Below are 26,338 nucleotides of genomic sequence, written 5' to 3' on the forward strand. Positions count from 1 at the left end.
TTTTGTATGAGTTTCATTACCTTTTACTACTTTATAAAAATGGTTTAAATGTTGTGTGCACACAGAAATGAACTCGTAATCGTTAGAGATACTGGAGTTGTAATTTAAAATTAGCAAAAAGTAGTGACATAATACAATGTGTAGGCTATGTACCTTAACAAATCCATAAGCAGATTAAAAATATTGTAATTTCTTAACAGTATGTTGGCATTCGAAAAACAACAAAGACCTACTTTATTTCTTTTTCTAACTTTTATCTGGTTTCATATTTTGGATTTTTCAAAACTACTTGAAACACACATTAGGCTACTAACCTTGCAATAGTCATTCAAGGCCTTGACAATAGCTGAGCAGGTCTCTGGAATTATTCTTCCTAATGTTTGGGGGAAATTCTCGTTGAAAACTTTAAATCTTCCATTGTTCTGCCAGTGCTTAGATACCTGCAATGTCGCAGTCAGTTTTTTTCATGTGGTGTAATGGCTTCCCTCATTTTTGTAATCTTGTTTGGTAATCAATGGTGTTACTATACGTAATAAATCAAAGTACGTTTTCTCGTCCATTCTTAAGTAGTTTTTCCAGTCTCTAGGATATGCTTCAAGCTCCCTAAGAAGGTGAACGTGGTTAAATCTCTTCCTCTGAAGCCATTCTTTTTTTCCACATTTGATGCCTTCGTTTCTTGCGTTTTTTAATAGCTACCGCTATTACAGCGTATGCTGCCAAATCTTCAAACGTAGACATTGCACTTTAACTTCACATACGATAAGAACTTAGAATGCACTTTTCCTACAGCCACAAAACGAATAATATAACTAAAAATATAATAAATAATATAACGAATAATAACTACAAAGTACACACCTACGGCAAAACACCGGAAAGACTGACCACGACAACCACGGCCACCGAACGGACTGCGGTCCGCGACTGCAGTCCGTACTGACGTGAACATTTTTTCAACAGTCCACAGTCCACCGTTCACAGTTCTGACTGCAGTTTTTCAAGAACTGCAGTTCGAACTGTAAGTGGATGGGGGGCCTAATACGCAATACTGAGCTGCTTTCATGACTGAGTCTTAAAATGAAATAGTTTTAATGCTACAAACTTTACGACGAGATTAATCTGTGCTTGTTTCTTTTCGTATTCCTCATTCAACACATCGCCGCAAAATAAACAACAATTTTCAAAAGAAATATATGACTCACTTACACGTGCTCTAGTACGAGGAGGACCTTTTTGATAGGTAATAGTGATTCCTTTTCATGTTGGCGTTTTGCTGGTGCAATTGTACTCTTTCGAGTGTATTGGTACGCGCTAGGTACACTACCTCAAAGGTGGCGTGGAAACGTGTACGTATTATAGACAATACAGCGTAAGAAAGTGTAATTGTGTTTCCTCAAAAATTGTTAGTGTTATGAAAAAAGCGTAAGGACAATTTTTGTAGATAATTTCATTATCTACAAATTTTGTCTGACATATTTTATCATAAAACTAACAGTTTCGCTGTAAAATTCCAAAAACCCATTTTTGCGAAATTTGACCTTGAATAACAATTTTTGCAGACGTGGGATCGATGGGGACTTTTCACAATTTCATAATAATGGTGCCCCTAACATATATGCAAATTTTCAGCTTCTTGGGAGTTAATGCAAGGTTAACCTTATTTTTGAGCTAAATTGACCGGACTATTAATGACAGACGTCCCTTAATCTTTCTTCTTCGAGGTCTTTGCATTAATTTTGAAAATTAAGGGTAAATAGCGCATAGGGATCAGAAACAGGGAGTTGGATAGTACTGACACATAACTGTACTGACACAGTTGCAAGCACTGTGCGTAGTACACACTCGGACTCTCCTGGCCTGTTCGACCTCCCGCCTGTTTATACAACGGTCCAGATATCACTGACAAATTGCAACACAGCGACACTATCAATCGAAGTAAAGTGATACGTCCACAACCTTGAGGCCGCGATAACGAAGTTTGACAGGACATGCGTTGGCTTGTGAGCATTTTGACAAATTTGCTGCCACGATAGTAACACGAAATCTTCTATTGTTTCACTTTCTTATATAACGTTTAGCTCTAATTTACATTTTTTCATGCGATCTCCTTACTGTCCGACTTGATGCCTAGTAAACAATGTAAAGGGGGAGGGAAAGGAAACACGCAGAGCAAAAACAGGATATACTATGTTTCTCTTGTCTGTTATACGTGTCTTTACTGATATCACGCCAATTTTATTTACCTTTATCAGCACAGTAATACTGGCCGTAATGGAATCCAAAAAAACTTTATCTTAGAATTCAAAGTTAGAGCTCTCAATAGATCTTTTCTTAAACTTCTTTGATTTGTAAATTAGCGACCAAAGATAGTCTGGGAACAGTAATGAAATATTGAAATAAACAAATAATATGTTTAAACGTGCATGCACAATAAGAACAAAAATACACCAATATGTAATAGAAATGATATGTTAACTTTAAAAAAGGGCCCGAGTTCAACCACTTTTGTAAAACTGTTGTTTTTTTTATGAAGGCAATCGTATTTTAAACGGATTGCGTTACAGTATGGATATTTTATATTATTTTTGGCTAATTCAATATTATAAATGCAAATAATGTTTTAGCGGTTTTAAAAGAATAATCTGTCGTAGGTTTTATTGTAACACTTTACAGAAACCGGCATAACATTGAAGAGATTCAAATTGCATAAAAAGTAACCCCAATTGGCATGTAACCCCAATTATTGGACGGTTTTATTTTTAAATTAGGGTAATGAAGAATATCAAATCCAATAAGTAAGGAGCATCTACTACTTGATTCCCCTCCCCCATCATAAAAATTTTAAGTCCTAAGTAAGTTAAGTAAAGTGTTAAGTTTTACGTCCTTACTTGTTATCGTAGCGGTATGAGAGATGGCTCATTGTAAAGTAAAATTAATATATACCAAAACGCTCTTTAGGTTGTTGTAAAGTATACACGTTTCGAACATTTAAACAATGATATGGAAAAACTAAAAACCCGTTTGAATGCGTCTCCCGATAAATAAATATTTATCGTTTTTCTAGGAAACGTATTCTTTTTAATTATTTAAACGATAAAGTTCAAAAAGTTTGAAATTTTTTCTGAAAACGGAACACAATATCAAAACTCTAAAAAAGCGTTTAGAAATAATTAAAATGAGATATCACTCATAATTATAGATGACAAACAAGGGCGTGAACGTATTTGAGGTTTAATATTGTTCGCATGAGCCTAAAACTAAGATAGGCTCTAAAATAGACAATTTTTGCTTAATAAAATGTATGTTACAAGGACGCATTTGACATAAATTGTAATAAGCAACTTGCCCTAAAATGTATCGTTTTATTTCACATGTCATCCACCCTTTCTGTGCTGTATTGATAATTCTCTAATTTCGGTATAAATGCATAGCATATGTACTCTAATAGTGTCTAATTCGGGCACTTTATCCAGAGCAGCGATTGAGTAGCAGATATGCTCTTTTCGTTCAGTAATATACTCGCAGTTGAAGTGGTAAGTATTTTTACTATTGGTACCAATAAATACCAATAATGAATCTTGTAATCCGTTACCAATAATGTTACCTTGCGGATCTTTACTATTGTCTACGTGCCTAACAGGAACGTATTATTCCAGTGCTTTATAAAAAGTATTCACTTGTACAACTGTCACACTTCTCAAAGTCAAGATCCCCTCTAAAGTCAAGATTGTCAGGTCAAAACTGTGGAACGTCTTTTGTGAAAGCACTTTTAAACGATGAGTTCCCGACACGGCTTTCAACAGAAGTGAGCACTTCCTTCCGGAAAGGTGGTGCGAGGGATATTTGTCGATACAATGGAGAGCGCGCTGGGTTGGCAATCCTGTTAGCGACGGCGAGGGGCGGTGCTGTGCAGACGACAGTGCTCAGTCGTGTGTTATGACAGCTAGCGAAGGACTGCAGCTGTGGAGGAAGCCAGCAATAATTGCACGGTTCAATCAATTTGTAAATAAATTTGATTCCGTTTCCAGTTAATGTAGTGTAGTGAACCTTGTCATGTGGCAGCAGTCGTCAGACCAGTCAGTTTCGTCCACGGCCGGGAATAAAACTATCCAAAACAATATTAATTTATTAATGAACAGTATTAATTGGATCCCCTCTGGGAAATGTGTATCCCTCTAGTAATAAATATTTATGTGACTTGCAGCACCGCAGTTCTGTATCGGGCACGAGTGAGCATATGTTGTTGATAGTAATAATCAGTCAAGCCTAAATAAGCTAAGGTTAAAAATAGGTTGTCACAGCCACAGCGTAGGCGGCTCGAGTCAGAATGTCAAGCGTCCGCCTCACTTGATTACGGTGCTATTGCTACTGTGGTGTACTGCTACTGCTTGCTGTTTGTCGGTTCTGCTGCCGACGCTCGTCTGTTGGCAATGGAATGAGTGGAACACGCGTTCAGAGCAATTCGTATTCATTGACCACTTAATTGTTCGAGCATCGAGTGCGCGCCAGCAGCGTCGTGACGTTCCACGGGACATCTGTTGAAATGTGTTAGCACCTGAGTTGTTGCCAAAATAATTGGGAGGGAAGAAAGATGGGCAGTAGTTGTTCGTCTGGACAAGGACACAAAGACAAGGATACTGCCTCTCAGCGATCGGAAGAGTGAGTAAAACGCTAATTTATCAATAGAAGTTGAGTCGCTTGTAGTGTTATTGCCCATATCGAATTCGTGATCACGTCACTAATACTATTGGATATTTAAGTTCAAGATTGTAAATTAATACTTTAATCGTATTGAAACAAAATTATACGTCTAGACCAGTAATAGTTTTTAACGAGACTTGAATAGTTTTAATATTTAACATCAATATTGTGAATTTAATCAGTATTTATTTTCAAATTTTGCGCACTAAATTAAATATAACGCAAATTAACATAGCATTTGAACTTATATTAGTTAAAATTGTATCGTTGATTCAATTAAAGACTTCTTTGAGTTAAACGTTCATTCGCATAAGATAAAAACAATGCAATTTTATGTACTTTTGTACAAAACCAATATATTCCTTCAAATAATATATACAGGGTGTTTGAAAAGTATGGGTACGCCTTAATATTTTAAAAACCATAGGAGATAACATCTATAAATTTTGCACAGTGTCATATGGCTATGTAAACTAGTTTTCCTTGCTATTACCATGACATGCCAACCATGGGGGGACGGCCCACAGAGGAAAACATGGAAATCTTAAATTGAAGCATGGGTCGAGTGATACCTCATTTGAAAGAGCTCACTTAGTAGAGTTGAATGCCGCAAACCGCATCTCAAAAGGTTTATCCAATCAGAAATGGCGGGTTGTTTTAGGTACACATTGTGAAGTACATTATGCGCTGCCATTTCTGACTGGATCGTCGTATTCTGATGCAGTAGGCGGCGTTTCACTCTACTACCCAATGTGTTTTCACTGACTTTTATTAATTAGCAAATTATGACATAAATTTATAACACAATAAATACCGATATTTTTTAGTTTTATTATAAATTATCAGAAAGGTTAATATAAATTATCTAAACTTAATTAAACAAAACAAACAGTATAGTCACAACAGAATGTTTACTTTATGAACAACAATAGATCGCGTTTTTTTCTGGAGAAGTAATTAGTTCTGGTACAATAGTAATAAAGAAGTAAGGGGATCCAGAAGCTCGAAGTGTCCACAGTTCGAGGCAACCAAAACATTTGATGAGTAAAGATACCACAATTAATATGCCGAATGAATATTGACAATGATTTGACTCTGAATGATAGGCGGCTTAGAGGTCTAGAGCAAGTACTAAGAATCTAGAGGATTATCGGCATATAACAGGAAGACTTGAGAGAAGTAATTAGTTCTGGTACAATAGAATAAAGAAGTAAAAAAAGTAAAAATGAAGTAAAAAAAAGAAGTAAGAGGATCCAGAAGCTCGAAGTGTCCACAGTTCGAGGCAACCAAAACATTTGATGAGTAAAGATACCACATTTAATATGCCGAATGAATATTGACAGTGATTTGACTCTGAATGATAGACGGCTTAGAGGTCTAGAGCAAGTACTAAGAATCTAGAGGATTATCGGCATATAACAGGGAGGCTTGAGAGCAAGGAGGAGCCGAGGCCAGGGGTATTCCTGGGCTGACCGGAGCCTCCTAATAAGAACGAAGATTAACGGGTCCTGAGAGAAAGGACAGCCACAAGGTGTGAATCGTGGTGTTAAGCAACCTTTAACTAAGCTATTTCCCTGGTACTTAAATTAACTAAACGTGCTGGAACGCAAAATTTGATTGATTAAAATGCTTCTGTTGTTTTGTGATATGATAACAGCTACAAGTCTTTTATTGGTTTTGTGTGACCGCTCTTTTGTCAACAATAGCACTACGCCGTTTGTTTTGTGTAATTAAGTTTGGGCACTCTGAATAACCTTTCTATTATTTCACCCACAGTCATTTCAATCCAAGAAAGAAAACAGTCAATGGGAAATAAATCACTGATAAGTTTTGAAAAATATTTGCCCTCCAGGAACCCATTTTATCAAGATTCCACTGTTTGGTTAGCATTTTGGTTTCTATTCTTCTAGAAGCACCGACGTAACTGGAATGTCGAGCGGAAGTCTCGTTAACTGGTGAAATAATATTAACTTCTTCGTCAGAGTATCTAATCTTTGGTATCCGAAATAAAGTATCTAAACTGAAGTTTCGTCCAATGCTCTTAAACCCTTTATGCCCATTGTTAAAATATTTATTCAGGTAGACAGTTTATTTTTCAAGGTCTCAGTGCTTTAAAACTTCTGAAAAGCTTTGCCAGATCAATAAAGTCCGGCATGCAAAACCGATATATTTAGCGTAGTTACTCGATCGGACTCATTCCCTGACTCGCCATGCTCTCCCTCCGTAAAACATTTTATTTTCCACCTCTATGGTCGCAGACATGTAGTGAACCAGAAGCATCATGTCCCCGAGACCGAGACAAGAGGCCGTACTTATATTTATTATGAGTGTACAAACCTTAATAAAGTGTTATCGCTGTGTATAGAATCCATGTGTTTTAATTTAATGATCGTAGAGAATGATTGATCTAAAATTGTGAATTTCGATGACCAGTTTGGAGTAATATATCAACTCGCGTCTGTATGTAAAGTTTGCTGTAACGATGGCTAAAGATAGTTAATGAACCATGTTGAGGTGTCCTATATAGACATCAGTAGGTTAACGGGTTACAACCAGATAATCTACTCGTGTTGTAACAAATATAAGACAATTCATTCATATTTGTGTTTGAAATCATAATAAAAATAAATAACACCAATTCATCCACTTTAATAGTTTGTAGCTCAACTGGAGAACTGCACTTTAACAAAATCCTTTCACAATGTGCAATGTTGCGTAAATGCGTCTAACATAAAAGGCGTTAAATATTAAACACATGGAATAAAAACTATATACGTACACATGGAACATTTTATAGTCTTCATTATTCTGTTATTTCAGTCTTTTACAATGTTTTTATTAAGATTGTTAATAGCAGTTTAAGGATTTAACGATTGCAGTTTTGACTTTTGCGGGAACTCCGAAGAAACACTTTCGCCTCAGCTTGCGAAATCTGTTGATAATAATCAAGTAGGGAAGTAGGGTTTTAGGAGGGAATCTGTCGTCGTCCGTTGGGCAACTATCCCATCTCTGCCAGAGGAAAAATGCTCGCCTTTACAGTTGTGTTAATTCATGTAGGCAGAACCACATTACTAGTAATTCCCTGCTCCTGTACAATATTGCTCCTGAAATTACATTTGAAGAATCGTGTTTCCTCAGTTTATTATTTGAAAAATGCCAATATCCTTTATGTACTATTGGTTAAAGATAATTTAATATCTCCCTTCTTCCATGAGTCGTCAAGTATCAACGAAGTAGTGCTTTCATCATTGCATTTTTTAAATTAACCGATTCCATAGAAAAATGAAGAGGTCGTGCTATTTCAATTTATTACCCCCACACTGAAATTGACTGTTTCTTCAAGGCACGTTCTTGAATCTCTGATAAATTTAAATTTAAATGAAAATATTTTCTTTTGCTGTTTTATGTATGTATTTTAATGTAGTATTTAGTAGCGTATTTTATTACATTACCATGCATTTATCGTATCGGTGGCCGAAACATTTTTTATAGCGAACAATATTGTATAAGATTTAGAGTTAATGTTCATGCTCAGTATGCGACTGATCGTTAGAGACTACCTTATTATCCCAGCGAACAATATTGTATAAGATTTAGAGTTAATGTTCATGCTCAGTATACGACTGATCGTTAGAGACTACCTTATTATCCCAGCGAACAATATTGTATAAGATTTAGAGTTAATGTTCATGCTCAGTATGCGACTGATCGTTAGAGACTACCTTATTATCCCAGCGAACAATATTGTATAAGATTTAGAGTTAATGTTCATGCTCAGTATGCGACTGATCGTTAGAGACTACCTTATTATCCCAGCGAACAATATTGTATAAGATTTAGAGTTAATGTTCATGCTCAGTATGCGACTGATCGTTAGAGACTACCTTATTATCCCAGCGATTAGAGAAAGGAAACTATGGGAAAGGAACCCACGTTTTACATTGTTCCTAATTTATTGACTAATTCATAAAACGTCGTCAGTTGTGTCCAAATTAAACAAATTGAAGGGGGACGACACTCGGAAACTTAGCCTGCGTGAGAACCGTCATCGTACATCTCAACATCTTCACACGGTGTTTTATAACCTAGTAAATTCTCAAAATCATATTATTTTAATAATCAAACCATGATATTTTCTTTCTATGATTATAAATTCGCAAATGACTACTTTCAGCGCTGTAGGACTCAAAGTCAGCCTGTAACAAAATGTGTTTTCCAACTGTAACCCAGATTGAACCATTACTGCATTGTCTTTGGACATTAAAGTAATAAATATTGTTATAAAGTGCAAACAATATCTAATACCTAATTTCGTCATATTGTAATATCTAAAAACGTTGTAAAAGGTGCAAAAATGTCTTTCCTTAATTTCCAATGAAAAATAATGAACCTATATATCCAAACATAGCCGAGTAGATACAACACAGATGTGTGTGTCCATAATCTAGTGTTACACATAAAATCATTAGATACCAAATGTAACTATTCAATGTTTATTTTTGTTACAATGACTAAAATATGATTGGATGGACTACTTCTGAGATATTATACATCTGAACAGATAGTATTCACAGTCTTTTTAACCACTAAAAATTTTATCACGAGAGGATGGTTACATACGTAACTAATAACTAATATACCCTACTTCTTGCTATTGTACTGTCTGGTCGCAGTACCCATCGTGGAAACGTCCAATAACTAATATACCCTACTTCTTGCTATTGTACTGTCTGGTCGCAGTACCCATCGTGGAAACGTCCAATGACTAATAACTAATATACCCTACTTCTTGCTATTGTACTGTCTGGTCGCAGTACCCATCGTGGAAACGTCCAATAACTAATAACTAATATACCCTACTTCTTGCTATCGTACTGTCTGGTCGCAGTACCCATCGTGGAAACGTCCAATAACTAATAACTAATATACCCTACTTCTTGCTATTGTACTGTCTGGTCGCAGTACCCATCGTGGAAACGTCCAATAACTAATAACTAATATACCCTACTTCTTGCTATTGTACTGTCTGGTCGCAGTACCCATCGTGGAAACGTCCAATGACTAATAACTAATATACCCTACTTCTTGCTATCGTACTGTCTGGTCGCAGTACCCATCGTGGAAACGTCCAATAACTAATATACCCTACTTCTTGCTATTGTACTGTCTGGTCGCAGTACCCATCGTGGAAACGTCCAATGACTAATAACTAATATACCCTACTTCTTGCTATTGTACTGTCTGGTCGCAGTACCCATCGTGGAAACGTCCAATGTCTATGAAATCGATTTTTGCATGGCAGATCCTCTTATTTTGACATGAGCAATGACACTGTGGTTTCAAAATCGTATGTAAGTTGTTGAAGAGCTGTTTAAAACACATTTGTGATGCTATTTTACAGATATATATATATCCTTTTTTACCCACAGAGACATTTTTCATTTAACGCTCTTTATTCATTTGTATTTATAATTATTAGCTTATGTTGAGCCAACTCAACAGTTTACAATTAAATGTGTTTATTAAATTTGTGGCAGCTAAAACACGATTTACCTCAAATTTGTTTTTATTTGGTTACTGAATTGCTGTTAGGCTCCTAATACCAACGTACGTCCGGCAAATTGTGTTCCGACCAGTGCTGTCCGCAGAGAAATCAGTGAAGACTAGCGTAGCTATGAGTAAAGGACGGTGAAAATACACTTTCTTTTTATGATGATGAATAAACACTCTAAAACCTATTTACATAAGGTAAATGTATATATCATACACTAAAAATCAATCTCACTGATCAAATAACTTGAATTTTTGTATTTGTCCTTTACTCGAGGTAAATATTGATAACAATTGTATAATATTTTATATCAGTCGCAGTCACCGTCAAACTATGTACCAGGTAAAGAAACGACTTTGAGGTATGACAGTCAGGTAGTTCAAAGACTCTACAAGTCCATGTGTGAGTCAGTAACTTAACAGTTTAATACCTGAAAATATTATAATAATATATTACAGTATATTATTATTTATCATACAGGAAACATGTAGTAACTCATTTTACTGATGTTGTAATCTCCAGAAACACGACAGTATATTCTCTATTATTTTAAATAGGGTAGCTGGAAATGTGAACTATAGTTAATAACTGTAGCCTTTTATAGCATTTTCAATTTAAATTATGTACAATTTTCGTAAAATTTCAGAGTTTGTAACTCGTACACTTAAGCCCTCCGGATTATGTTGTTATCTATTTCAATATCTAAATGCCGCCATACAATAAAAACATAGGACTATTACTCTAGATAGTTCTTTAAAATGGCATGCTTTAGAAACCTGAATGTTGTGTATTTTTACGTTAATATGGGCTTAGTTAAATATTAAATAGTCCTTTCAGTTCTGCAATTTCGATCTAAGTATTCACTTCGGTTTTGCGATAATCTTTATTTCTCAAATGCAATAAGGGCGGGAGATATCGCGGGTTTAACCAGTCTCATAGCCTCTGCCTTCATAGTTTGTAGGGCTATAGGTTGTAATTGTATAGTCACAATTGGCGGTAACCTGTTACGTGATATTGATGTATTTACATAACTATCCTTGTATCGCGAATATTTATCAGCAGTTGGCCTCATTATAATATCAGGCTGCACACATACATACACAAATAAGTAAAGTATGACCCAGTGAACTGAATAATGTAAGCATTCTGTATTCTGAGCTAACTTTTTCATATAAAGGACTGCATGAGGCTAACGAGGTGTAATTTACAGAACATCAATCTTGACTTACCTTGTGACATAGCGTGGCATTATATGTGACATAGTATATCTTAAGTGCTTGTTATACTAAATATTAAGCACACAAGTAGTGTATTCAGGTGTGTGTGTGTGTGTGTGTGTGTGTGTGTGTGTGTGTGTGTGTGTGTGTGTGTGTGTGTGTGTGTGTGTGTGTGTGTGTGTGTGTGTGTGTGTGTGTCGGTTAATGTGTTCTCTCAATAAATAAGCATGCCCAAAATTTCGACTGCCTTACTTAATCGTGACAATAGCATTAGCAGTTATCTGGCAAAGAACCTAGAGACGTTCACACACACCGAGTACAGGCACCTCGACTGTAGATATAGGTCAGTCAGGCTGATTACCTCAGAGCATGGGTGAAGCGACAACACGGAGAGGTAAATCTCTACCCCACCGGCCATGACAACTTTCGAGCGTACCCTGTTTTAGATGGGTGAATGTAAAAGCTCGGATTGACCCTAGAGGGATGCGGACACGATAATGCCAACCACACGTTATTCTTCTGCAGACGGTGGGGAAACGAAAAAAGGAAATTCGTGAGCGCCAAAGACCAACTCTCGCCGGACAACATTGTTCGTGAAATGTTCTCTGACAGATATACATGGAATACTGTCTCTGGCTATGTATAATTGCTGAAAACCAAGAAATTATAATAAATCTAATACAGCCCCGGTGTTGCCCAACCTATGGCCTGATACTGTAGGAGCCCTCTGTTAGCTTAAGTAGGCACCCGTTGCAGTAATACGAAAAGCTGTACTGAGAGGGAGATATGCCTGGGCCGCAGTGGGTGCAAGTCTCACTTACCAGCGAATTTCGCTGATGGTGCGTTAGCTTTTTCCCCATCATCACAAAAAAATCCTTGATTGTATATAGACTCAAAAATATGATAGTATATTAACTTATAGATATAAGCCTAAACCATTTTATTCTAAATTACAAACCACTTCGTATCGATTAAATTACAAACCACTTCGTATCGATTAAATTACCAACCTTCTAAATTACTAACCAATTTGCATTAAATCAATTATGATCCAAACATGGCCTGCTCGTGACTGACGCTGAAGATGTAATTAATACATATACGGAGTTCTTTTGATACACAATGTTTCGCGTATATCAAGGAACATATTATTAAAACGTAGTTATCAAAAGCCTGTATTTTACATTCACTGCTATAACACTAATTTCTAATTGTTCTTCTACAGCAATGAAGGGCTAAAGGATTTTTCATGCAAAACTTCTTTTAGCATCAATAACCGTTTTAATTAAGTATTGAATTGATTAAAATCATTAATGCTTTAAAATTATTACTTTAATACACCTGCCAGACAATTCGTTAATTATCTTGACACCAACTTCTGCCTGTTTAAATTAAGAACCTGCCAATCTATAATGCTGCTTGATACAGTTGTTCCAATCTCATAGTGGGAGTATCCCTGCACTAAACCATATTATTTAGTGTTATTCCATTGATTTACTTACATTCGAGACAAAGTTAGTTTTCGAAGGAAATGTGGAATTCACATGTTCTGGAGCACAGGTAGCCTACGTATCTCAATGGCTGGCAAGAAACAAGAGGTCGCAAAACATCAAAGTTCATTAGCTTACGGGAGCTGGTATGGCGAGAGTATGGAGAAATACATTTTAATCTGCCACTAGTTGTGATATGATGAGTTCTATCTTGTCATTATGAAACTCGTGAACCCGTGTCAGAGCATGATGACACCAACCACATCTTCTATAAAATGTTGGAATAAGAAGAGGAGAGCTTGATATATCTATCGGCCACTTCTCACCAGCTTCTAGTCTAGCAACGGTAACTGATTGGCAGGGTGTTATCAATGTTGCTGAATATGTAGAGAGGAAACACAACCCCAGAAATAAGAAACAAGGTAGTACAACATCGTTTTCCCCTCCCGATGGAATATATCGCAGTACTAGGCCTTTGATGAACTTTATGTGATGTAGCCATCATTTCTTTACACTGATAGGCAGCAGTTTATCATCTTAACTTTTGTAATAAAGGTATGTTTATTTTATTAAGATATTGACAAAATACTAGTGTAAGATGAACTACTTTTCATAATGAAATATTCCATACTTAATTTTCCTTGCTAAATGTAATACATGTTTTGGCATTGCAGTAATAATTTTATTACAAAATTACAGCTCTCTTCTGCTTGTATGAATATCAATATATTTAAATTTCATGGAAATTCTTAATGGCTGCATGTAATTCTTGTTCATATAATCAAACGTTATAATTTTACAGCATTAAAAACATACAAAGCTGGGAAATAATTCTTTATAAAAACTATATCGTTTGCACCTATTAAAGCCTTTTTGTGTTTGGTGAATCGAAAAATCTAGAAAAGTACACCGTATTTTGAAACAATACATCCTCCCATACGAAATAAATTGTTAAGATTATTACATTATTTGAATCTGGGATATTCTGATTATAAAACTTTTATACGAGTACCTAAATTGTGTCAAAACATTATTCAAAGTGAGTGAAGAGAATGGGGAATTAGGTTCCCTTTTGTAATCTAGCAGACAATTAACAATAACATACCTTTACTTGCGGCCCTCGCAAACAAAGTCCAGTAAATTATTTAAACATACAATTTTTTATGTAGGGCGTAATATTAACTTTTACTCCACATTTTGTTTTAAACTGAACCCGAATACGAAATAATTGCTGATATTGTTACGTTCTATACACTAATTTGTTTATAACAATGTTTTGTTTAATTTGATTTCTGTTAGAGTGCTACGTTTTAAAATGTACTTTAAATTCAAAATCATAAATTAAATTAACAATTTGAATTAATAAATATACGTGTACAAACTGTAGTGGATTTTATTATTGTACATTTTTGAGCCAGTGCCACGTCATGTACCGAACGCTTTGTAAATATATTTCAGGCTCAGGCCCGGGGGGACAGGGGGACGTGTCCCCCTGCGCCCTTGCCTTAAAGGTAAACCGGCGCCCTCTTGAAACTAGACGAAAAAGCCAAAAATAATTCGAGAAAAGAGCTAAAAAGGAAAAGGAAACAGGAGTGGAGAAAAAGGTAGTCGGAAGAGGTAGCCACGTGACATTTCTCAGCAATACAACATTGATTTAAATTGTTAAAATTCTTTGTGATGAAATTGTAAGTAATATATCATCTCAAGTGAAGGAAGCGGTAAACTTCTCCATTTTAATGGACACTACAATAGACATATCAGGAAATGATCAATGTTAATACGTTGTTCGGTTCGTAAACGGAGGCCAAGTGCAGGAAAGACTGATAGCTTTACAATGTGTATCATCAACTAAAGCCGATGCTCTGATGGATTCTTTAGAAAATACATTGAAAAATGTCGGAATCCCAGTGGAAAATTGTATAGATAATGCTTTTGATGGGGCGTCAAATATGAGTGGAGCCTATGCAGGCTTAACTGCGAAATTGTCGGAGAGAATTCCGAACCATATACACACTTGGTGCTACGCTCATGTTTTAAACCTAGTTCTTACTGATACAGCACAAATACTTCCTTCAACGATCACATTTTTTGGTTTGATCCAAGAGGCACAAGTATTTTTAAAGGAATCATTAAAGAGACAACAGTTTTATTCAGCAGAAAATCCTTTTTTTTAAACTCGGCGCTATTGGTGCTACACGTTGACGGAGTAAGAGTGATGCTACCACTAAGATATTTGTCAGGATTGATAATTGGACAACAAGCACCCCACTTGACCCTTCACATCAAGCCAAACATGTATTCCATGAACTGACCGTAGCGTTACAAAAGATTTCCTTGTCCCCTGAATTTAACACTACAGTCAGGAGTAGTGCAACAGACTTCTTAGTAAGTTTCTAGAGTTTGAAACAACAGTTATTGCAATGACCTTCCTGCAAATATTTAAAGTTACTACACCGTTATCAGACTACCTCCAAACGAAGAATCTTGACTTTGCTCAAGCCTGGAGGCTAATAGAGTCAGCAATTGAAAGACTGAAAGACCTGCGAAATAGGTTTTATGAAACTCTAGAAGCAGCACACACATTCGTTAGGAAATTCAATGAGAAGATCGAGGCGTCCTCAGAATTTGAGGATCTGAAAGATTTGATGATGGAAACTACATTCAAAAAGTCAAGGTCAAGGATAGTAAAAAAAATTGCCGGTGAAAAATGTAGTGATGAAAGTGTTGCCTCTTCTCCTGAAGATACTTCTTTCAGGATAACTGTCTATAACTGTGTTGTAGACACTATAATACAAACGATGGAAACTCGTTTGAGTTAAAATGAGTTAAAATGTTGTTTAAAATGTAACATGTAAGCCTTGCCGAATTGCTGACTGAGCGGGTCTACACATTTGCGCAGTGGCAGTGGGCGATTCTATAACGCAGTCGTGTTGGGGGAGGGTAGGAAAGAGGAGATGCTTGAAAACATAAACAACTTAATTAGTTCAAAGTGTTTGCAACCATTTATTTATTTTCCTTGTTCGAGGTATATACGTTCAAATTTATTGATTTCATTCTTATTTTTTAAATTGATAATGCACAAAAATAAGCAATGTTCGTTCATTACAATTTGTAAGTGTCAAATAAGGTAAAAAACGCAGATTTAAGTGGTTTATTAAATTTTTTTGTATCTTTGATTTGTGTGCATTATTTGTAATATTTTTACAATGAACAGGTCTTTGCTAAAGTGTAAATTTTCTTCGTTACTGCTTGAAGAAAAATGTGCTTCATGTAACTTAAAAACACGTTTTTAGGTGTTTATTTTTTCAAAAATTCCCGGGGGGGGAACCCCCGGACCCCCCGCCAACCTGAGGGGTATTCCATACCCCCCAGTGTCCCAGTTGGTTGGCGCCCTCACCACCCCTGTCCCCCGCCCTTTCGACGTACCCAGCACGGGCCTGTTCAGGCTATAAGGGTCGCCTAATATTTTAACTGCCCTCTCTAAGGGAAAACGTGGAATGTAAGTATTAAATTCAGGCTTACAGACTCTCCCAAGATAAGTGATAATGGCATCACGTTGAACGCCAATGATGCGTACACCTTTTCGATATTTGAATATTACGTTTAAATATTAGAACCAAATCATTTTATTTATCGATTATTACTAATCTCTCATTCAAACTTGTATGAAGGAAACAGGATTTTTCCGGATATTTGCCATCGTTCAGTGAAACAAGAAATCAATAACACTACGTTTCGAGATCTGCAATCGGATCTCAAAACGTAGTGTTACTGATTTCTTGTTTCACTGAATGATGGCAAATGTCTGGAAAACCTCTGTTTCCTTCACAATCCTTCCTTTGTCAAAGAAACCTTCAAACAAACTTGTATGTTTTTTCTGGAAATTCAATAACAAACTAGTTTGAACAGTTTGACAGGTAATGAAATGCTCGTTATTGATTGAAGTGTTGATACCGAGAAAAGTATTTAGTAATGCAGGAATTAATCGGCTACTTTTACTTCCACAGTTTGTCAATAGAAGAGCAGTCGGTCGATAGCCACGAGTGGAATGTACACTCAGCGTCTGCTGATATAAGAGCTGATAAATTCCGCAGTTTCCACAACTCTCCACATAAAATCTTGCATTCCAAAAAGGAGTATTTAAATTGTAATTTTGAACATTTATCATTCTTATGGATGAACGAATGTTCACAATTTTATTATTAACCCCTTGATCTGTCTCTTTCCTTTGGTACTGTAATTCTCTGAATCACTAGCTGACTTCGTTAAATCAACTTCTGACATCATCTCCAACAATAACCAATTTGTATTTCGCAGCAATTAGTCTACCATAATGCTCAAGGTCCCCTAATCAAAACAAATCTTACTTTTTAAGGCTACAAAAAGAATTCCATATCTTCAAAATATTGGTATATTACTATGTAGAGGCACTGAGGATCTACCCGTAGTTCTTCAAACGACATTTTCCATATTGCATTCGTACTGATGTATTTGTTTTTTGGAATAAGTCCGCAAATTCCATTTAGTCATTAGTAACCAATCTAAAATTCATACATTAAGCATACCTTTATGACGTTAGCTAAGTTGGACTACCTAGCTGTCCTTTAGGATTCTAATTTACTATTCAAAATGAACATAAAAAAATCATTTTCAGCTCCAAAAATGTACGTATCATTTTGAACTTTAAACTTAAGTCATCGTATTGGGTTACAATATCATCCTTGAGCTACAGTTCATTATCATCCGTTCATCCGTGAGTCTCGAAATTAAACCGCTCGCACACCCGATTTTACTAATCGTCCTTCTTGAAGGAAAACTGTTACGATTCTTGAACTATAACTAAGTCCTCAACCTAAAGCCATTGTAAAACCCCAATCTTTGAGGTCCAATAAGGACATCCTTGATCCTTAAACCTAACCTTAGTTCAGTTCTTAAACTTGAGCTACCTATAATAAAATTATTATTCTTTAATTGTAATACAATCTTTATGCTTAACTTAAATTAAACACTGTATCCTTAATCTAGTATAAGTTCCTTAAATCTAAGTCCAAAATTTCATAATCCTGAATTTTAGAAAACTTACTCGGACTAATGTTCTGAGTATAAACCCGTTAGTCATCAATAAGACAAACTCGTAGGAGTAAAAAGCCAAAATGTGTGGTACATTACTTTTTATAATCCGTTGAAAAATACATGAACAGTTGTTTGTTTATTTCAATCGTAAAAATCCATTTTTATATTATGTCTCAACAGATTCTAATAAAAAGATAATCTATATTTTAAACTTAATATTTTTACTGATTTTTCTGTTTTTTTTTTTGTTTTTTTTTTGTTTTTTGTTTTTTTTGTTTTTGTTTTTTTTTTTTTTTACTGAAATGTTTCTTATGTAATGTAAGATATCTTTAAGTTTGACATTAACGGCGGCATTATGTCCGTAGTTCATGAACCGGTTTTTCATTTTACTTCCTAGGTTAGATTTTAATCGGAAGAGGTGATTGCCCCATAAAAGAATCAGACTTTGAAGCTCAGTTAAATATTGCGCAGGTACAAATGCTGTCTGTAACCGTAGCACTTTTTAGTATTATTATCGACCTTGTATTGTTGTACCGACTCTTTCCCTTTAATCTGTTCGATGAGACCATCGCACAAGCTAGTCCCCTATGTGTATGGATAGAACAAAGTAAAAAAAGGGATCGGGAAACATCGCCTTGTTTTAAACTGTCCATGACATGTTATGTAAAAAGAATAGGCTGGCAAACCATCTGAGCACTATTAGTTATTATGACGTATTTGTTTTTCTTTAAAAAAATGTTTAAAAAAATTATTACAGAAAGGAATATATTTGGCTCTACATCTGAAATAGACAGACTTTCTTCTCTCACATTGGATTAGACTGTATCTGTCTACAAATAGCAAGTTATATTTCTGATTAACTTTATTTACAGCATACCATCTGAATTACTGAAAATACTTTGTGTAGGCTATGTGATTGTGTTTACAGTACAAGGTAACCGCACTGATAAATTCCTGCTTACAAGTAATATTTACTCAGCCATTTTAATTTGCCTTAAAATGATAGAAGAAGACTGACATATGATGCATTCTGATGCTAGGGAACCCTACAGATTTGTTGAGAATATGACATCAAGCCCTGTTCTATCTTTTACTCACATATTTAGCTGTACAGACCATTTCCCTTTCGTGCCTCACTTAGCGCATGTGAACACTGAACCATAATAAATACTAAGTACTCGTATACGCCCACTCTTCTTGTATTTGGATGATTAAAGATACTGTATATTCGTAAATAAGTGTACTGACTGTGATTAATATAACAGTTTATTAAGTAGTCAATATTATATCATGGCTATTTACTTTTGGTCTCCAACTTTTGGTAACCACACATATCTGCACGAGATGTTTCAACTATTATCAGTTATTTTTATTTTGAAATGAGATAAACAAAGACAAAATATGTACGTTTTGTATTTAAACATTGTCAGCAAATAGTATAAAACAAACAAGTGTATAGAAACATGTTAACTTGTGGAATTGTAAGGCAAATATTAATATTGAAAAACATTCCAAAACTAAATCATTTTCTAACGCATTGATTTTTCATTTCGGATAATAAGATCACTTATAAAACTTTTCACGATATAATTTTACGGAATAGGCTACATTTATGAGACATCAAAATAGTTATTAGTAATACCACATATGTATTGTAATAGCCTAATTAAGTAAATCAGTATGGCCATAACACTACCTGTTTGATTGTAGATTGGATTAACTTAAACAATAAGTTAAGAACCATCAATGACCTAATTAGGATAAATTAAATGTTACTTATGTTAAAATTATTATTGTAAGCTGTATGTTAAGGAATAAATCTAATAATAATTTTCAAACCAACAAATTATTCTTAGATTAAACTACAAATTGTTTTTATAATTAACTATTATATTTGTTTAAAGTTCGTTTTTGTCGAAGAATTGTAAAGGAAACTATATTATCGGATATCAACCAACTTTCAGTTATACCAAAACGTTTTTAAAAATGCCCATACCCGTTCTCAAATTTGTGGCCATCTTGTTTCTGCCATGACGATCGCCATTTACTATTGGACACTGGTCAGTTGTCAATGATTGGTTACTGTGTTCAGACATGTTGTAACTTTTATTCCTTACTTAGGTCAATAGTAGGCTAATTAGTGTTTGTTTTATAAAGTGTCTTACAGAGAGTAAGCATGAAATGACGTACAATATGCTTGAAAGGATTTAGGTACAGTAATTCGGACATTTGCCATCGTTGTAAGTTACAAAGTTTATAAAACTACGTTCCGAGGATTGAAGTTTATTGTCAGATGAGAAAGAAATTAGTATAATTACATTGTAGCTTGTAACTACAACCTGTGGCAATGGACTACACTAAAAAGAGAGAGAAAAGGAATTAAACATGCCCGATAACTCCTTGGAATCCAGACAGGAGAAAATAAGTCCAGGCGTTGTTGTAAACGTTGACAAATAGAAGAATAACAATGGCTTATCTCAGTACTGCTAGAAGTAATTTCCCATTTTTAGTAAATCGGTCTTACCCTTCAGTGACAATTAACATACCTCAGTGATACCAACAAATTTTGGTTTGTTTTCAAACGGTGACGCCATTTTTTGATCCATGTGAATTTCACGGTTTCTCATTATGATATCCGTTCAGAACAGCCAAACATAACGTATTGGGATTTCTCCAAATGAAATGTATTTAGCGTCACTTAGAGTTCAAGATGATATGACAGCACGGATTTCTTCCTGGAAGATCAACAACGACAGCTCTAAATGACGTTGTTGACTTCATAGCTGATCATCTCGATAGTCGATAGGACAGAAGTCAACACCTTCCTAGAACTCAGCAAAGCATTTGATGTCCTTGATCACGACCAGGTCCTGGCAAAACTCAAAGGATTGGGCCTTTCGGGCACAGTGCTTGACTGGTTCAGCAGCTATTTGAGAGGCCGGGAGCAATTGAATGAGCTGACAGAAATAGCTGAAGGTGTCTCCAGAGGCGTACGCTCTCAAACCCAGAAAATAAAGAGGGGCGTGCCGCAATGCTCGGTTTTAGGGCCGGCCCTGTTTGCCTTGTTTACCCACGATCTCCCTCAATACGTCAGTGAATCCAGTCGGGCAGTAATGTTCGCTGATAATACTGTCTTTCTAAACAGTCATAGCTCCGTAGAGGAACTAGAGGTATCAAATTTCATATCCATCAGTCTAGCCCAAGAATACTGCACAGCTAATAATCTTGTATTCAACGAAAGTAAGACCACACAACTTATCTTGGGTAAAGCAAAGAGGGACGTATCTGGACCACCTAACATTGAAGCCGTCGAGTCAACAAGGCATCTGGGAGTGATCCTTGACGACGCTTTTTCTTAGAAGGACCACGTGAGTGATCTGCGTCTGAAGCTTAGCTCTGCAGTCCTCGGGATTAAACGAATTAGGACAGTAAGCACACCCGGAGCAGCCAAGATGGCCTATCATGCCCTTTTCGAGAGCCATCGTAGATATGGTATAGTTTTCTGGGCTGGTTCATCCAGAGAAAACGTGCAGAGTGTCTTCACACTTCAGAAGTGGGCAGTACGGATCCTACCTGGACTAAAGCCAAGAGAAACTCCTCATTGTTCCTTCAATCTACATCCTGGAGGTGATCCTGCATGCCCACAAACTGGTACCAAGGAGGCATGACAGCAACCACAATTACGGGACTCGGAACGCGCTGGTCTTCAACCTACCGTACCATAGGAGGACTCACTACTCCAAAAAACCCACATATGCAGGAGCAAGGCTTTTCAATCGACTGCCGCAGGAGATATAGAACGGAAACCCCAACACTCTCAAAACAAGACTTCGGAATTGGCTGCTTAGAGACCCTCCATATGAAGAGTTCTATCAGCGTGCCAGCGAAAGACTATAAAACTTATTTGTAAAACTGTGACACCATTCTTAGCTTAAAGCTGTCGAATAAAGATATTTTTTACGTCAATGATATTTCGGGATATTTTACTTTTATTCTTAGATTTCAAGATACCCCCTCTGTTGGAGGAACCATGCACTGACATTGACATGGGGTGAGTTGTAGACATTGATGTTTTAAAATTATTATAATTTTTCATGTTTGGGTTTCAGCGGCAACCTCATTGGGAATTCGGCACCCATTCATAAACAGACCGAAATTATATAGTGCAAAGATTGATATTTCACGATAATACTATAATTATTTTAGTGATACTTTGACGCATTTCACAGTTTATTTTATAACTCTAGATGATGCCTCCGTTATAATTCGCATGATACCAGAACGAGGACCGTCAGAACATAAATATGTACGAAAATGGCGATTTCTTCGGAATACTATGAAAGATTTCGAGGATAACTCAACGGTTTCAGTCAAGATTTAAGATAACCCTCTGTCGCAGGAAGGATGAAACATGACTTGGAGCACAAAACCAAGATACGCTGTATATATAAGCTTTTAATCAAATGGCCGTGATTCATTTAAATGATGATAGAAAATTTCACTTTGGTTCTCATGTGACCCTGCTGGATAGATGTAGAATTTGCTCAGCGGCAGCGATAGGCTACTCTATAGAGTGCAGATATAGGAATATTTTCAAATGACCATAAATTCCCTGTTATTTTATGAGAACGCTCACAGTTTAATGACATATTGTAGATATACTCTTATGAAGGTACAAGAGAGCTGACATGGAGGGACGTATTCGGATAGTCTTCAGAGGTATGAGTTCCAAAGATCATGTTAGGGTTCCGTTCTTTCTTGTATTCTCTGTTCTTCGTTGTTATGTTAGAGTCCCGGGTGATGTCTCTGTTTAAAACTTTGTGGAATCTACCCTAGATCAGCCAAACATACTGGGATTTCCCCAAATCGCTAAGCAAGTTCATAAATACTAGAAGACAGATCGCATTTCATACCAGAGTACATACTCGTACGATTGCCCCGTTAGAGGCAGATGAAAACTGCTGACAACAACTACGTTGAGTAGGATGCTGACATGTATTAGTTTATTTATAAAACGTCATACTTTTGTTCTGTTAAAAACAAAACTACTTAATATTTGTGATTTTAAATACATAAAAAATAACGTGGTTTCCATTACGTATTATTTCATGTTATTATTTTAATGCTGAAACAACTCATATAGGCTACATAGTGTTCCGTAAAACAGTTAATGTCCCTCAACTTTTTTCAACCGAATATACAATTAATTCTATAAATTACGTCTTCTAGAATAACGTTGCCATAATATTTTACAGTAGTTAAATGTTACACTGTATTGTACCATAATGTTATAGATAACAAACAAAGCTTGTCATGAGGTTTTGTCATATTCACCAATATAATCGTTTGTTCAATCAGTCTATTATGAAGAAATTGAGCGCAATATTAACATTGTTATATGGATTATGTTTATTTCTTACTCTCGTATTTGAAGAAATTATATTTTCTTGTGTAACATACAGCAAGTACATGTAAGTGGCAATCAACCGTTCATTTTGGGGTAGATAATTTTAACAAAGTTAAATTTTACTTGTACATGTTCAGTTTGTTTATCTGTAATAAGTTGTTCACGAAAGTGCTAAGTGGTTATCTAGTCAGTACAGTACAGTAGTACGTGGTGAGCACCAGCGCAGGCGTGTCCTGCGTGTACTACGTACGTGTATAGCTGTGGCTGAGGCCGGGGAGGTATCGACTCAGCCGCTGACGTCACCCCTGACGCAAACAACCCTCCCAGCTGGGCCGCCCCATTTATCACCATCTTTTGCTGACGTCTTGCCGCAAATACTACGATAAACCACCTCACCTCTTCACCTTTCCGCACCGCGCCTCGCTGGCAGATCCGACGATATCTCGCCTTTTCTTGCCACTCAGCGGAACAGGTTAATTAAATGACGGCTTTTCACTGAATACATAGAAATAACGGTTATTTACTGTATTTAATAATTAAGGCAATAAGTAAATATTTGTTCCATAAAAACTTATTTGTACTACTTCTGTTGGAAATATTATTACAGAGTTGACCCTAAGAATAGTGTATTCAAAACTAAGGACTTTCTTTCGTATCTCCGAATGCTTTTTAATTATTAAGGACACGGCAAACGGTAGGTACTACTAAAAATCATGACCTGACATGACGTAAAGAGTATTACAATTCTTTGCATTTATTTACGGAGTTAATATTGCAACTTTGCTGCCCTTTGACCTTTCGAACCCAAAATCAATAGAGCTCTTTTAAGGATCGAGAGGAAGCTGTGAACCAAGTTCCTAATGCATTTCTATCAAGAGGTATCGCCCATAAGGACAGACAGACAACGATGCGAATGTACATAGGCTTATGCAATATAACGCGAGTTTGTGAATACATAACTGCCGTAATTAAGTTTGCAATATATCCAGACTAAACTAGGTACAGGAGCTTTATTTTCACACAGCTTGTATGAGTTCGTTAGCCAATCTTAACCAATAAAACGTTTTAAGATGGGTGCCATAAAATATATTTAACACAATGAGACATAAAATAGCACATAATGATGTACTGGTCTGATTGTAACACTTCAATGAGCACATTAACTTTTGTTGTTTTGTATGATAACTTATTCATCCAACCACTGTAGAACCAACAACAAACTCTGATTTTGCTGATCTTGGTTGAAGAGTTCTTTTTGAAATGTGAAAATTTTGATGTGCCCGATTGTCGCCATCAGGCATCATTTCTTTACTTTGCATCACTTTAAATCAGGTTATACCCTATGCTGCTGAATATCACTGTTTCTCCAGACCTAATAATAGTTTAGAAGATGTTAGTTTACATCATTATAACATACCAACAAGTTTGTGTTTTATTGCTAGCATTGTAACACTTTTTCGTTCGTATGGTACATAGGAAGGAAGAAGAATGAGGCAGACCCAGTGCCATAGTCTTGTGGTGATACTCGTGTCGCTTAAGAGTGATTTCTGCTACTCAACATTGTCGTATGCAGTCCAACGTATCGTCTATAACACGTCGGCATACAGGCTAGGACTAGACAGTTTCGTATTTTTGATAAGGCTTAATACACATACTAGATGCATTTGATAAGACGGCAGTCAATTTGGAGAATTGGTTAGATTCTGTTATCTGTCCTCCAAAACGTTTTTTCTTTGAAATAAGGCGAATTTATTTTTCGTGATCTGACCGAATAGAATTTGAATCTATTACTTGATAGGATCACTAGGGATGTTTCTCGCTCGTCACCATCAATGCAGGGCAGGGGCTGTACTAACAGTGCTTTAACTAGGATTAAAACATTGTCTTGTAAATTTTTAGTTTAAAATATTTAGATGGTTCTTTACTCAGAAATGCATGTTGAAGTTAACTGTATTATAATTAATGTTAAGGAGATATGTAAGTGCTCTATGTGTACCTCCAGCGACACCTATAACCTAGAATTTTGTAGCAAACTATTCTTTTATTGGTAAAATACTGTTGTTTGCATAAACTAAGGCCATGGTCTTATTGAAACAAACTATGTTGAGCAATGCATTTAAGGTTTGGTACCCCGGGTTTCCTCTCACTTAATATGAATACTTAAATTGATTTTTTATTGACAACCAAATTCATCCAAAATTTATAGAAAGTTTTACTATATATTACTGTGGGTATTAGTAAAATACCTGGCTAGGCTTATTGACAACATAGACTAAAGAATAAGGATACTCTGGAATAAGTTTTGGGGGTAATAAATTTAAAACCAAATTCCTTTCATTCTTTATCTGTTACTCAGTTTATTTCAAGTCGTAATTCAGAAAAATTATTTAAATATTCATACTATACAAAGAGACTTATACTAAACAAATGAAAATGGTTTAAAATTTAATATTTTAAACTCAAATTTTACAAAAAAGGCCATTGTTTTTGGGTGAATAGACTATAGATAATGAAACAAATAGTTAGGTACTTCATTTGTTGTAATGGAAGGAAAGATAACATTGAAACAAATTGTATATTAACTCTGTGAACTACTAGTTTTAATTTAATTTATGTTGTTCAACAGTAAAAATCCATTTAACTGTTTTCTTTCAAGTGTAAGGAATGGTGTATTAAAGTAATTAATATTTTGTATTGGGTAAAAAGTGTTTTTCAATATTTTATTTCTATATAATGGTGTTTCTTGTAATATTGTGTATTATATTTTTGAAATTTTTGCTTTTAGTATAAATTTAGGTTTTTATAAAACAAACATATTTTTAGGGCATAAATTTAAGTAATGTAAATAGTCCTTGCTGAATTACAAATTGTTTTAAAACACATTGAGATCAATAGATTA

General features: G+C 35.6%; 1 protein-coding gene across 1 annotated transcript in view; it reads left to right on the forward strand.

Annotated features, from left to right (window-relative positions):
* The first annotated feature begins 3,938 nt into the window (after positions 1-3,938).
* LOC124360779 (NACHT domain- and WD repeat-containing protein 1) overlaps positions 3,939-26,338 on the forward strand; it is a 95,884-nt gene continuing 73,484 nt past the window's right edge. Inside the window, exon 1 of the mRNA XM_046814669.1 lies at positions 3,939-4,659. Within this exon, the coding sequence (XP_046670625.1) occupies positions 4,592-4,659 (68 nt within the window). The 5' untranslated portion in view covers positions 3,939-4,591. The remainder of the gene's footprint in view (positions 4,660-26,338) is intronic.

Source organism: Homalodisca vitripennis, chromosome 1, assembly GCF_021130785.1.
Source record: "Homalodisca vitripennis isolate AUS2020 chromosome 1, UT_GWSS_2.1, whole genome shotgun sequence".
NCBI lineage: Eukaryota > Metazoa > Arthropoda > Insecta > Hemiptera > Cicadellidae > Homalodisca > Homalodisca vitripennis.